The 15,512-nt window shown below is 41.1% G+C and overlaps 2 protein-coding genes across 2 annotated transcripts; one reads left to right on the plus strand and one right to left on the minus strand.

Annotated features, from left to right (window-relative positions):
- The first annotated feature begins 904 nt into the window (after positions 1 to 904).
- Positions 905 to 3,245, plus strand: LOC122001159 (zinc transporter 6, chloroplastic-like). Its single transcript, XM_042555764.1, has 2 exons — positions 905 to 1,673; positions 2,874 to 3,245. The coding sequence occupies exons 1-2, from the start codon at positions 930 to 932 to the stop codon at positions 3,186 to 3,188; spliced, it is 1,059 nt and encodes a 352-aa protein (XP_042411698.1). The 5' UTR covers positions 905 to 929; the 3' UTR covers positions 3,189 to 3,245.
- A 1,420-nt stretch (positions 3,246 to 4,665) lies between these two features.
- Positions 4,666 to 5,897, minus strand: LOC121999280 (mitogen-activated protein kinase kinase kinase 17-like). Its single transcript, XM_042553980.1, has one exon. It carries the CDS (start codon positions 5,875 to 5,877, stop codon positions 4,666 to 4,668), a length of 1,212 nt encoding a protein of 403 aa, XP_042409914.1. The 5' UTR covers positions 5,878 to 5,897.
- Positions 5,898 to 15,512: the final 9,615 nt, after the last annotated feature.

Here is a 15,512-nt window from a genome sequence, read left to right on the forward strand (position 1 = left end):
TATTTGATTGATGAAATATTTCCGAAATAAAATATTGAAGATATGAACTATTTTTTTAAATTTTTTTAAAAAAATTTGATAGGACCGCGGGTTAGTCCATCAAACCCGTGACCCGCCTTGGATTGGGTTGGGTTGAAAATTTTTCAACCCGTCAAATTAATGAGTTGGCCCGTCTCGCCCCGCTAAATGATTGACCTGTCATGAACTGACTCATTCCGTCATGGATTAGTCCGTCTGACAACTCTATGTATTTGTAGGGCAAATGACTCGTTAAAGTTATTACGTTCCTCACTTCGATAGACGATTCCAATTTTGGATATTCTATGAGAGATTATATATTTATAACTGATTTTTGAATCATTTTCTGTTTAGAAATTTAATTGAGAGGATTAAAGTTGGAGGTAAATTTAGTTAAGCAAATCCAAACTGTCGAGACAACACACGGCGTATTATTATAAGTCACACACGAAACAGCATTTGTGGTAAGAGATCAGCAATTTTGCATTTTTTTTTAGATAAAACAATATTTGTTTTCTTTGATTAAAAAATTAAAATTTTATTTTCAATGAAAAATAATAATTAAAATTTTTTAAACTGCAAATTTAAGTGGTCAATAGGTTAACGCCTACCGCCATATACAGCGATTGGCTTTACAACACGAACTAGTCCACCAAATCGCGCCACAGAGAACACGTTGACTCGTGCCATTCATACTCAAAACGTACACCCACCAGTAACCCATCAGATAACTTCGTGGGCCCCACATTTAGTTTGAATGTGGGACGTTATAGGAGCGAGTGGAGTTTGGACGTGTGCACGAACATATTCCGTCGCTGGCCCACTGACCCACTGGCCCCACTCCATGGGGAAACATTTAAGACACGACAAAGGGGCGACCGACGAAGTCACACGGCAGCGGGCGGAGAACCATGTCGGGGTGCCCCGCCGGAGACGTGAGCCGCGCCCAGTGGTGCCGCAATGGCCCGGCGGCGAAGAACCTCAAGATGGTCTCCATCGGGATCATCCTCGTCACCAGCGCCTTAGGGATCTCGTCGCCGGTGGTCCTCGCCCGCCTCTTCGAGGGCAAGCCCGCCTACACCCGTACCCTGCTCCTTATCAAGTGCTTCGCCGCGGGCGTTGTCCTCTCGACCGCGCTCGTCCACGTCCTCCCCGACGCTTTCGCGGCGCTCGCCGACTGCCAGGTCGCTGTCCACCACCCCTGGCGCGACTTCCCCTTTTCTGGCCTGCTCACCCTTTTCGGCGCCCTCCTCGCTCTCCTCGTCGATGTGGTAGCGACCTCCCATGCCCACGGATCGTTCGGCTCTAAAGGGAGGCAGCAGTACCAGCGCCTTGAGGAGGGCATGAAGCAGCGGTCTGAGGCGCCAGTGGCAGAGGTGGCGATGAGTGGGTGCCACGGGAACCATGGGGGCGATGAGCGCGAGGAGATAGGAGAAGAAGAGGAAGGGGAGCAGGGGAGCGAGGAGGAGCGACTGGAGAAGTTGAAGCAGCGGTTGGTGTCGCAGGTGCTCGAAATCGGGATTGTCTTCCATTCGGTGATCATTGGGGTCACGATGGGAATGTCGCAGAACCAGTGCTCAATTAGGCCACTAGTCGTCGCCCTTTCCTTCCACCAAATCTTCGAAGGAATGGGGCTTGGTGGATGCATAGCGCAGGTAATAAAAATTTTTTTAAAAAAAAATCAGAATTTTGTGGTTTCCCTTCAGTTTATGCCCTCAATTGTTAATCTTATGGTCGTTGCCATCAGTAGATGATTTTAATCTAGGAATCAAGAGATTAGACGACTTTGGGGGAATTGCATCAAGACAATAAAAATCTACATCTTTGTATGCTTATATCAAACTTAAAAGTGTTTAGTTAGGAATCAAGAGATTAGATGAGTTTTGGGGAATTGCATGAAGACAATAAAACTTCATCTTTGTATGCTTATATCAAACTTAAAGTGTTTAGTTAGTATGGTCAATATTCAAAAGGAAACATATTGAATTTGTTTGTTTAAAGTTTGAGCATGTCCTATGTAATATCCTCCTAAAACCTGCCATTCTATAAAGAAATTTAACTCAATTGTGGTTTGCAAGTAGAAAAAATTTTTGCCCCCTAATATTGACGAGTACATACAACAGTCTATTGTCTATTAAAAGACTTTAAATCCGTGTGCAAACACGTCAGAACTTTAACTTTACCACTATTCACTTTTTATGCAATAAGCCATCCCTATCTTAGCACCTTCCAACCGAATGAGCATTGTTGATTTTGGTTTTGATCACTTTCATTGCAGAGTCCATCTAGAACTGGCACCAATGCTAAAGGACCTTTTAAATTTACCCATAGTCTTAGAAAAGAAACAAGATGATTCCTACTCACTCTTTTTGCAAAAGAATGGCCTGACTGGATCTTTAGACATAATGGCCATTGGCCAACATCCACTTGTATAATATCTACTTTTGAGGTGTTCCTTCAATTTTGTCTAGTAAATCACTGATTTTTTTTATACAAGATAACAACTAAGAGTTGGAATCTAGCGTACGGCAACTAAATTCACAAGGGTACCATATCAGTGCTCTCTATCCACTAACCAATTATACTGTAGTTATATGTAGATTCTCTTTCAATACCTGGAAGTCCATTGTTAATTGACAATTCCTTTAATATTGATATCTTGCAGGTGGGATAAAATGTTTTCTTTACTTGTCCTTTTTTTGTTTCCGATGTATGCATATTTCTTCATTGATCATCTATAGCTATGTGTACTTGCATTTTATCTAATTTAAATCTGCACAAGTGCATTGACTGGTACAAGCTTTGATGATTCCATACCATCTGGTTGAATGATCTGTGGCATCATTTTCTTACAGGCAGGCTTCGGCTTGGGGACAGTGGTGTATATGTGCCTTATGTTCTCAGTGACTACTCCTTTAGGGATAATTTTGGGAATGATTGTTTTCTATATGACCGGCTATGACGACAGCAGCCCTAATGCCCTGATATCTGAAGGATTGCTGGGCTCCCTCTCTGCAGGAATACTGATATACATGGCACTTGTGGATCTAATAGCAACAGATTTCTTTCACAACAAGACAATGTCCTCTATCCCTCAGATGAAGAAGGCATGTTATACAGCATTAGTCTTTGGGTCTGCTTCTATGTCTGTACTTGCACTTTGGGCTTAGTAGCATTGTAAAAGAGATGTTTTATTAGAATCAATATGTGCTTCAAGTTATCAAAAAGGCAATCTATCACACAAGATGTTTTTCTGAGAAGGCAAGTAGGTATGTTGATATAATAAATTTCATTTTATGCTTATGCTTTTGCAACTTTGTGTCATCCTTACCAACTTCCTATTAAGTATTGTGTAGAATGACCACAATAACAGTGCCATTTTACATGTGTGCATGAAGAACAACACTTCTGGAAATTAGGAAGGTAGAGCTGTGGGTAGTAAAGAATGATAACCTGCATACATATAACCATTGTTTTCAATAAGTTGCAATTTTAGTTTGTGTAATCTGTGGAGCACATTAATCTAATTCTTTTATTTTCCCTTGTTCCTGGAAGTTGTATGAAGCATTGTCAAAATAACTAAATGTTCTTCCAGCCTTCATGCTGACTGGGTCTATGGATATGTTTGTGATTATAATTGGACAGAGTAGAGCTTAATTTCCACTTGAATGATTGGAACATTCAGGGTGGAGACTTTCATATTGGAAGGTTCTATCAAATACTAATCCCTCGATCAATTTAACCGATCCGGAGAATGATTAGTAGGATACCACGTTGATAAAAAGAGGTCAGTGAATCTGCTGAGGTGGTTTCGAAGGTTAAATTGTTGTCTGGCTACTTGGGCCTCTCGGCTCCTTAGCCTCTTGGGTCTCCCGACTCCCTATCTCCTGGCTCCCTGGCCTCTTGAGTCTCCTGATTCCTTAGTTGATGTTTGGCTACTCAGGCCTCCCGACTCTTCAGACTCTCGAGCCTCTCAACTCCTCAGCTCTCGGGTCTTCCTACTCCTTAGCCTCTTGGATCTTTCAGTTACATAGCTTCTCGGGCCTCCTGGCTATCTAGTTTTTTGGACCTCCCGACTCTTCAACAATGCAAGATAAAGAACCGTTTCAGGAAAAGAATAACCATTGCACAAATCTTGGTTATTTTAGAAAAAAGGCAATAGTATGAATAAATCTTACATTATTTTAAAAATTAAATAATGACAGCATGAAAATCGGAACGGAAGGAAAAAGTTTATCAATCTTGATTATGTTAGAAAAAAAAATAGCGACATGAATAAATCTTACATTATTTAAGGAATTAAATAATGACAATATGAAGATCAAAACGGAAGGAAAAGGTATATTTTCTCTCTATAAAAGATGATTATTTTCAACCTCTAAGATATGCAGACACATACACATCACTACTTATATTGAAACCCTAATGTTCATCTTCTAATTTGGTGTCGGAGTGGCCGTATCGGAGTACCCCTGGCTGTTATTATAACCCTCTTCTTATTGTTTGTCTCCGTCCAAGATTCTAAGACGTCATCATCCTCATTATCATTTGGTGATTGGTGATTAAATTCGTGACAGAGTGAATTCACCGATGATTCATCCGTCGACGCTCGTGGCCAGATTTTTAACCTTGATCAGTATTTTGCAACTAGGCCTGTTTGAATTTGCTCAAATGTGGAATTCTATTAATTTTCATGAATAGACGTGACCACAAATGGTACAAGCCCAAGATCAAACCACTGGCAAAACACCACCAGCAACAAGTCTGGCAACAATGGCAGAAGCAAGAAACAGAGCAGCTCTGTTCTTTGTTCTCCTCTTCCTCTGCTTCTGTGCCCCTTGCCAGCTGCCATCCTTCGCTCCGAAACCAATCCAGCCGTCTTCCTTCCCATGCCAATTCCCTCATTATTTCCCTTGCGCCGGCGATTATCGCATCACTATGCTCTTCTAGATCGTGGCTAATGCATTCGAATTCCTCGCCGGTATCGCCTTCTTCGTCGCCGTCGTTGTTCTTAGTCCACTCGAGAACGCCTCTCGGCGAAGGTTCTGTTTCCGTGCTCTGTTTCGCCAAAAAAGGATGGCTCAGTAACTGCTCCGCCGTCCACCGCTCTCTCGCGTCCCTTCTCAAGCACCTGGCCACGAAATCCCGGCCAATTTCTGACAGCTTCGCCGGCAACTCGGGTGTTCCCTCTCCGTAGCCAATCCTGAGCATTGCTCCAATGGCGTCTTCGCCCGCTAAATTCGGCCACGGGGGCGCTCCTCCCGTCGCCATCTCTATCACTGTGCACCCAAGCGACCACACGTCTGCCGCCGGCGTCGGGCGCTCCCCCCTCGCCACCTCTGGCGCCATCCACAACGGCGTCCCGCCACGCGCGCAGCCGCCGGAAGCGGCTCCGACCCTCACCGCCACGCCGAAGTCCGCGAGCTTGGCCGCCGGGCCGCGTCCGCCTCCGCTCAGCAGCACGTTCCGGCCCTTGACGTCGCAGTGCACGACGCCGGCGACGTCGTGGAGGTACCGCAGCGCGAGCGCCACGCACTGCGCGTACGCGCGCACGCGGGGCTCGTCGCCCAGGGCGGCGTCCGCCGCCGTGCCGCCCGGCATGAACTCGAGGTGCAGGTTGCGGCGACCCCCGGCGGTGTCGTCGCCGAGGTAGGACACGACGTAGGGAGAGCTGAGGGACTTGAGGATTTGGACCTCGTTCTCGAGTGCGCGGAGGGAGGCGAGCGGGGAGGAGGTCAAGCCGACGGACTTGACGGCGAAGACATGGCCGGTGGAGCTTTCGACGGCGAGGTGGACCGCCGCATGGGCGCCGACACCGAGTGGGCGACCCCTGACCCAGCTCGTGGCGGAGCTTTCCATCTCGAGAATCGAGAGCGAACTTGCTGTTGCCCTTTTCTTCCACTAGTACCGCCGAGGAACTACTATTTATAGTTGGTTTTGGGTTTTGGAGAGGCTTTAATTACATCAGCAAAATTAAAATATTATTTATATATGGAAATGATTTATTTGATTAATTGAGAGAAGGATCCAAATTAGGCCTCTCATAAATTCTCTTTTATGGAAAGTGAAGATATGTAACTTCATCAACTCGACTAACTACTACCCTTTAACCTTTCTCCGTCGGGTTAGGTCGGGTCGGGTCGGTTCGGATCGACTCTGCTCGCGATCATGACTGGCAATCTCATTGCTCACGGATTTCATCTACAAGTTGGGCGCTCGCCACTCCCTTTGCCTAAACCAAATGGATGGATACCATTCAGCTGTAACCTCATGGGCCCCACTATTCATGGTCATTCCGATCGAAGCCAGACAAAGCAGCGGCAGAGCTAAAACGTATCGAAGGCGATGACTGTTAATCCTCGGCACTCGCTTTCCTTCTCCATTCATTCATTGTTTTTCCGATTCAGGTTAACTGCCTGATTTAGAGTTGATGCATTTCCACAGACACCTCACGTGCTTGATCGAGCTGGAGCGAACCATTTGCCGAACACTGCACGGGCATGGAGATACAGCCTCCGCCCACATGAGATGATCGGGTCAGAGAGGAACGCATGCAATGAACGTGTCGTTATTGTCGATGTATATGATCTCGTGGATTGTATCGTACCATGTTTGATGTCTCAACGGGGATTTATTGACCCTGCACGTGCTGGTCGTTGTCATTGCAGCAGTGTAAACAATTTTTTCGCCATTTTTTTTTTTTTTTGAAGAATTCTAGAGCGATTAGGTTATAAGAATTTTTTCTGAAACAAAAAAAAAAAAATGGTGGAAGATGAGGGAATGAGAAGATAAGAGCCCTTTCGATGTCATATGTTAGTTCATTTGGATAGCACGAACTCAGCAGCAGTAAAATTAAAGAAGATGGAGCCGCCTTGTTGCCCCACCGCAGGCGTATGTTACAGTGGTGAATGCTCATTCAGTAGATTTGCAGTACATTTTCTTCGAGATAAAAAATTTAAAAAATTAATTGCTAGATGTTGATCCGTTTGTGAGCGAACTAGGAAGATGTCCACCTACTTCACATGATTACAGATTATAAAGATAATTATAGAGCCACCTTGTAGACAAAAGAGAAAGCAGAGTGGCCATTTGGTCGACAGTATTCTAGATATCAAGCATTATTGAAAAAATCTTTTCACCACAACAACTTGAATGATAAATCTGAAAACACTTTTTTTTTAAAAAAAAAAAATCTGCGGAGTGAGTATTCATAAAATTAGGAGTAAGACGGGAAGCCCACAAGAACTCGCCCTTTTTCTGCAGTTACACTAAGATTGTAAAGAAGGGCACATCACTTTCTTTGCCAAGGTGAGCTAAGCATGGCATGTGGGTGAAGGAAATGGAATCTCGCTCTGCTTCCAGTATCTGCCACCAGCTGCAACACCTTCATTTTCCATCACAAGTGGCTTCCAAGGTTGGACGTGAGAAAAGAATGGATATCTTCACAGGAAATAGTGACTTCTTCATGGATTCCATGCTGTGAAGATATGCATTGCATTTCTGTCTGCAGCTGTAGCATGTTTTCCTGCTCTGAAGACAATGACAAGTTTGTCTGAATCCTCCTGAAAATTTTAATACATTTTATCAGTTCCGGAACTAGAAAAAATGTTTTGTGATGATTCAGATTGAATGATGGTTGTTTATGTTGACACTATCGACAAATGAGCCACTGGATAATTGTCTTCTATGTCGATGAAGTCACCAAACACCAAGGGAAGGCCGAACTGTTAGGAACGCTTGTGAAGGTTGAGAGAGAGAGAGAGAGAGAGTTAGAATAAAAGTCAGGGTGTCTGACTCAACCACTCCAACGCTCAAATCAAGTCTCCGACGGGAGAAAGGAAGAAGAGAATGAAAAATGAAAGAAGAAGAATAGTAATTGAGAGAAGAGATTATAGTTTTTCCGTGCATACCCCTTTTTGTAAGATGAATCATCTTTATATATTCCTCTGTGGGAAGATTGGTACCCATGCTTTTTGTACTCTTATCCTGATCGATGGGATGTTCCGTACAAGTATAGAAAGTGTCACATCACCATGTTCTGAGTTGTGTCACACCATATCCTTCTAGTTACGTCATCTCATGCTTTGTGAGCCGTATCATCCCATATCTTGTTGACCCCACCTTCTACATAAACCATGCTCTTGGTACAACAAGGCTAAGTCTAGTAAGATGAGTCGGAGTGACTAAGTTGAGCTATTGAACTGAAGGAATCGGCGTGGACGAGCCGAGTAGCATGGCCGAGCCGACTAGTGGAGCTTCTCATCTATGGCCATCGTCGTCCGAGTAAAGGTGGTTGAACTGGAGGGATTGGCATGACCAAGCTGAATGGCGGAGCTTCTCGTCTCAGGTCAACTGAGCCAAAGGGGAGTCTCTTGTCTCGGATCGGCCGAGCTGAATGTCGGAGCTTCTTGTCTCGGGTCAGCCGAGTGGAGGTGGTCTTGTTGACCTATCTTGACTTTGGCCCCATCTCAGCATGACTATTGCCCTTCTTAATTCACACGAAGGCTTTTAATATTCCCCACATCACAAGTCTTCCCACTAAGTCTAGTTGAAGGAGGTATGAGTTCGATTGACTAGACTGTTGTGGTGTGACAGGATGGGATTGCCACATCTACATACTTTTGTACCATTCCATGCCTTCGTTAGTAGTCAAAGAGGGCACATGATGAGATTGTGAATCCACTGTGTGATCCGAGCGTCACCGCACATTTATGACACCATACTCTATCAACCTCGATCTTTGAGTCACGTGTGACGCTATGTCTGACAAGACTCTTACAATAAACCTTTTCGAGATCACGTCTATCAATGTGATTTAAATAGTTGAGGCGATCGAAGAGTCATCCGGATCACCATAATTAATCAGATTAAGTTGATCCACTTGCTTGAGAGCTTGAGAGTCGATTCTCAGCTTGTAGCTATCGTGGCGAGGGAGGTCTTAATGAGGAGAATCGCAAGGATGAGTCACTGAGAGAGCTAGGGCTTTGATATATATATATATATATATATATATATAGGCCCTTCATATTTTTGGGCACTGGTAGCCCTGGCCTAGGGCCAGCTCTGGCTGAAACTTTATCAACATCCACATCTTCCGCTGTTAGTTGGGTTTCACCACCTTCTATAAGTACCCCGAGTGAGTTTTGATGTGATCAACTAGATTAAGTTATCTTCTGCATATTTGATACCTTGTATCTAAGTGTGCAGAGACTTAGGAACATAAGAAGTTGAGTGAAAGGCATAGCTAATGAAAAGCATGGCACGGGAAGTGAGTCAACGGATTCAATGCATCCGAGGGACGAAGTGCTGTGAAAGAGTACACGGTCAGTTGATGAGAAGGATGCATGCGATGCTTCCAAGGGATGAGAAGCTGGAGCAGAAGAATGCACGAGGAGAAATCCAAAGTTGGATTCGAATGAGCTCAACTCTGGATGACTAGAGAATTACCCGAGCGATCGAAGTAGCTACAGACAAGTCAACTTTGTGTTGACTTGTCCAAGCACCTGGACCAAGTCTAGGCACTTGGACTCCAAGTGCCCGGATCATGTCCTACGCCTGGACCAACTTGGAACCGAATAGGCGCCTTTTCTAGACGTTGTTGCATATGACGATTCAAAGTCCACATCAGCAACACTCTGTTGGTGCAATTGACACTAATGATCAAACTTGAGTTTTAATTTATAACAAATGGATTAAAATTAGGTGTTGTGTGATCTAACCTTTCTACAAAGTGTACATGACTTGACTGGTCTAACACTAGGCTGAAATCTGGCTAGGTCTGGAGGACCTAATAGCTGATGTGGAAGTTCATATAAGTTAAGGAGTGACTCGATATCTAGAGAGAAGTCTGGCTGGGTCCGCGGGACCTAACAGCTGGCCGAAATCTAGTTGGATCTGCTAACCTGACAACTGGCAGGAAGACTTCATGAACCGAAGTAAAGTCAAGTGATTCTGCATGGTAAGTAAGGTAAGTCACAAAGGAGAGTGTCCAGTGAGGATGAGTCCTAATTAGGGACTTTAGGCGTAGCTCCAGTTTAGATCCATTTTAGAAATCTAAATTGAGACCATGGCTAGTTCCAGGTCTTGGAAAGACAGGCAGTAGTTAGAAAGCAAATTCAGCCTTGGTGAATATTGCTCAAGGTGCCTCCTGGTCGATTGGAGGTGCCCTGGACAATGGAGCTAAGGCTCCACCTGAAGTCTTCAGTTGCAGATTCGCACAGAAATGCATAAAGCACCTCTTGTGCGATTGGAGGTGCCCTGGAGAAAGTTACGAAGGCGCCTCGGACTGCTTGAAGATGTCCTCTAGAGTTTAAAACTGAAGGTTGTGGAGGTTATCATTTCCGAAGATAAGGTGATCAGATTTGTTGTTGGAGGCACCTCAGACAAGGAAGGGAGGTCCCCCAAAGGCTTCAGCTACGGGTTCGTGCAGACAGGCATGAAGGCACCTCCTATATGATTGGAGGCGCCCTGGAGCAAGGTACGAAGGTGCCTCGGACTGCTTGAAGGCACCCTCCAGAGGATAAAAACTTAAGGATGTGAAGATTATTGTTTCTGAAGATAAGGCAATCATATTTGCTGCTAGAGGCACCTCAGATAAGGAAGGGAGGTGCCCTCAACGGTCTATAAAAGGAAGGCTCACCTAAGCTCTCAACACAACTCAATTACAACTTCTACAAGCGAACTTTCGAGCTTTCGATTGCTCCGACTTCTTCCTCCTACTATGTTGCGACGTTGCTGAGCTCGACTACTGTTGAGAAGCCGTCCAACACCAAGCTCGATCAGATCTTCTACAAAGTGTTAGGTAATGAAAGTTTTTTAAGTACTTAATTATTGCATAAAGGAAAGTATAGGTTGTTACATTTGTCCTTGTTTTACTATTGTACATGATTCCTTCTTTCAACAGTTTTGAAAGAGAATTATAGTGGATTGCTTGTCGATACGGTCCAAGAGATCGTGGGTATTGGAGTAGAAGTCGCTGAAAGCTCCCAACCGAGTAATTATTTAAGTTATTGTATTCATTCCTTTTCATTTCTATTTCTATCTCTTTCGATGCGTACTATTTTCAAAAAAGAGATATTTTTCTCTAAATTAGTACAACGACCAATTAAGCAGGGGGTTATTTTTCTATTTTTTTTGCTTTACTTTTTCAATTTTAAGCTTTTTGAATCAATTTGAACCCGCATTGTTGCCTCTTCAGATAATGCTTTCCACTTTAATTTCCTAGAATTGCTCAAAACTATGCAACACCACTTGAGCTTTATTCTATTCTTCTTCTTTTTATCACACTGATTATCACAAGACCAAGTCTTGGTATCTGTTTAGTTTTTCCTATTTCAGTAATCGCATGGCCTAAAATGAAGGATATAGTACCACTCATCTCCTGCTATTCAATTAAAATGACTTCTCATACTGGAAGAAGCGGATGGAGGTGTACATCAAGTTCGACATTGACCAGTGGCTCTTGATTCACGAGGATACAAAGAGCCAATGGATGAAGCTATAAAAGCACCTCTCAACCTCAATAATTAGAACCCAAAGATGAAGAAGAAGAAGGCACAAATTGAGTTCAAAGATAAAAACACCCTTCAGTGCAGACTCACGAAGGAATAAGTGATCCGCATTGGCCCACATGAGAATGCAAAGAAACTATGGGACAAACTCATCAAGTTACCTGAAGGAACTATTGGATCGTAAAGAAACGCTAAAGGGGGGTGAATAGCGTTCGTTGAAAATCGAAACAGAAATCGAGTACGCAGTGGAAGAGAAAAAATTGAAGCAACGCTAACACACCAAGTTTTACTTGGTTCAGAGTCTTCGTCGACTCCTACTCCAAGGCCCGCACGTGAGAGTGCTTTCGGTTAGCAATTCACTAATAGTTCGAAAAAGTATTACACGATAAGTACAAGAACTATAAAAGTTACCGACAACAAAGAAAACAAAATTAAGGCCCAGGTTATCGGAGAAGCTTCGCAGCATCGCAGGAGCGTCATTAGAGCAGCGCGCAAGAGAGCAATCATAGAAGAAAGTTGTTATCTAGCTCTTAGTGGAAGACTAGTTATATAAGCAGTTCTGGGTGCCTGGATCCCTTCCGGGCACCTGGACCATGACGTCGGCCTACCCAATTAGCGTGCTCCAAGCTGGCGACGAGATAAGTTTTGGCATTCCGGGCGCCCGGACCAGTTCCAGGCGCCCGGACCAGTTCCAGGCGCTCGGACCAGCTCTGGGCGCTTGGATCCCTTCCGAGCGCCCGGACCAGCTCCGAGCGCTCGGATCCCTTCCAAGCGCCCGAACCCTCTCCGAGCGTTCGGACCCCCCCTTTTCCAGCAACTCATTTTTCTGCAAGAAAAGGTTAATTCGAGGCAATAAAAATTATACTACCTTGTAAAATAAAGTTAGCACAATATAATAAATAGAGTAGTAATTAGATTCGGTCTCCTTAAGACCAGAATCTAATCAAGATCTCAACTTAGATTTTACAAATGAATCTAAGTTGGATCGACACCTACTGTTCCCTCAAATGGGGAACGCCTCCTCACAAAGTCACTTTCCTCCTGTGACTTACCTTAACTTGCCATCTTGCCAGACATCCGGTCAACCCATTGACCTTGTCTGGACTTCATGCCAGTTATCTGATCGACCCGTTAACCTAGCTGGACTTCCCTGCAACACTGAGTTAGCACAATAGATAAAGCAGTAAAGTAAGACAATGTTAACATATTTCAAGATTCGTTGGTCCGATCGATCGCGCGTGATCGATCGGAAATCAGTCGGTCACATATAACCTAGGATTACCTCCCCTAGGGTTGTCCAGCTTCACTCACTAGGACTTCCATTACCTAGTTTCACTCACCAAGACTTCCACCACCTAGCTTCACTCATTAGGATCTGGCTTCACTCACTAGGACTTCCATCACCTAGCTTCACTCACTAGGGTACGACTTCACTCACCAGGATTTCCACTACCTAACTTCACTCACTAGGGTTCGACTTCACTCATCAGGACTTCCGCCACCTAGCTTCACTCACTAGGGTCCAGCTTCACTCACCAGGACTTTCACTTTGCCTAACCTCTAGTTAGGACTAGTCACTCAATAGACTTCTCACCTACCTATCCTTCGGTTAGGACTTACCTTTGCTAGTCATCTAGTCTTGACTAGACTTCTCTCTTCCAAATATCAAGTCATGTTTGGATCAACCCTTGGTCAAACTGACCAGACTTAGGTATATTGTCAAACATTGAAACCCTAGAGGTCGATTACACCAATAATCTCTTTCTTTTTGATGTTTGACAATTTTCTTAAGTTAGATTTGAGTCTTTAAGGGTTAATTCCCAAAGTCTGAGAGATTGAAAAGTTTAAGAGATTAGAAATATTTTTAACTTTTCTAACTTAAGATAACAGAGATTAAAAATGTTTTTAACTTTTCTAACTTAAGATAACTCTCTTCCTTTAACTTTTCTAACTTAAGATCACTCTCCTCCTTTGGCACACATCAAAAGGATATAAACTTAAGGTTAGTTTCCATTAGGTTTTGCACCAACAATGTGCGAAAAACTTTCTAAAGTGTTTGCAAAAGCATCTTTCAACATATATTTAAAATAGTTGAGGAAAAATAATTTCTAAGTAAACATCAAAGAAAACTTAAGTAAACCTTTTTTTTGAGTTTTGCAAGAAAAACTTTATAAAACTGTTGAAGAGAATTTTTGAATTAGAGCTTTTGTAAAAAAAACTTCTAAGTAATTTTGTCAAAATAAAGATTTAAATTTTTCTTAGTAAAAAGAACTTTTAAGGAGTTTATTATTAAGAGGATTTTTTAAAGTAAAGATTTGTAAAAACTTCTTTGAGAAAAAAATATTTTCAAAGTGACTTTGCGAAAATAATTTTAACAGAATTGTCTAAGTTACAAAAATGATTTAAAACACCTTTCTAAGGGATATAAAAATTTTCTATAAATACCAAAAACAAACTATCAAGATTTTTTAAAAGAAGATTTAAGAGCATTTTTAAAATAAGACTTTTGAAGAATGGAAGTAAAATTTTCAAGAAAGAAGAAAGTTTCTAAACAAATGGTTAAAGATTTTAATAAGTTTGAAAAAACATGATCCTCCCCCTGAATTTATTACTCCCCTGAAGTTAACACTCCCCCTTAAGTTACACTCCCTCTTAAGTTAAGAATGGGGTTTGGGTATGTTAAATTTCAAAGCCTTAGCACATTTTTATACTTAAGTGTTTTAGGGGATTTAGTGTTAGAAACACTTATGTTCATCAAGTGTATTATTTACATAAGTATTTCTATATACTTGTTTATTTAAGTTTGATTAAAATAAGATTATTTAAATACATCAATAATCAATTATTCTAGGATTAAGTTAAGAATTGATTTGTTACTAACTCAATAATAAGTAACTCAAGTTAATAGTTATTTGATTAAAACAACTTAAATTTTATATTAATTGATTGAGTTAATTGATTTAATGAAAGTCTTAGTTATAATATAATTTTTCATTTATTTCAGCCTTTTTTATTTTAAATTTAATTTAAGTAGGATTAACTAAATTTGAAGTCAGTATTAATTCAGAGTTAAATTTATTAAAGTTATTAAACAAAGTTAAGTAAAGTTAAGGTTTAATTTAAGTTAATCTTTAATTATGATTTAATTAAAGTAAGTTAAAATTTTTTATTAACATTTTAATGTAAAGTCAAGTTTGATTTAAAATGAATTAGAGTAAAATAAATATTTTAATTAGGTTAAATTAAGGTACATAGCCAACCTAAGTTCTTAAATAAGGTTAGACTAAACAATTAAGTTTTAATTATTTACTTATTAATTATTTATAGAGTTTAAAGTTTAAGTTAATTTGATTTTGATTGATTTAATTGTTTATTAATTAAGTGTCTAAAAAATAATTTTAAAAAGGATTTTTAAAAGAATTTTAAAAAAGATTTTAATAAGTTTGAAAAAAAATGATCCTCCTCCTGAATTTATTACTCCCCTTGAAGTTAACATTCCCCGTGAAGTCAACACTCTCCCTTAAGTTAACACTCCCTTTTAAGTTTGCACTCCCTCTTAAGTTAAGACTGGGATTTGGATATGTTAAATTTCAAGGCCTTAGCATATTTTTATACCTAAGTATTTTAGGGGATTTAGTGTTAGTAACACTTATGTTCATCAAGTGTATTATTTACATAAGTATTTCCTTATACCTGTTTATTGAAGTTTGATTAAAATAAGATTATTTAAATGCATCAATAATCAATTATTCTAGGATTTAGTTAAAAATTGATTTGTTACAAACTAAATAATAAGTAACTCAATTTAATACTTATTTGATTAAAACAACTTAAATTTTATATTAATTGATTAAGTTAATTGATTTAATGAAAGTCTTAATTATAATATAATTTTTCATTGATTTCATCTTTTTTTTGTTTTAGATTTAATTTAAGTAGGATTAACTAAGTTTGAACTCAGTATTAATTCAGAGTTAAATTTAT

Source organism: Zingiber officinale, chromosome 7A (genome assembly GCF_018446385.1).
Source record: "Zingiber officinale cultivar Zhangliang chromosome 7A, Zo_v1.1, whole genome shotgun sequence".
In the NCBI taxonomy this organism is placed as follows: Eukaryota; Viridiplantae; Streptophyta; class Magnoliopsida; order Zingiberales; family Zingiberaceae; genus Zingiber; species Zingiber officinale.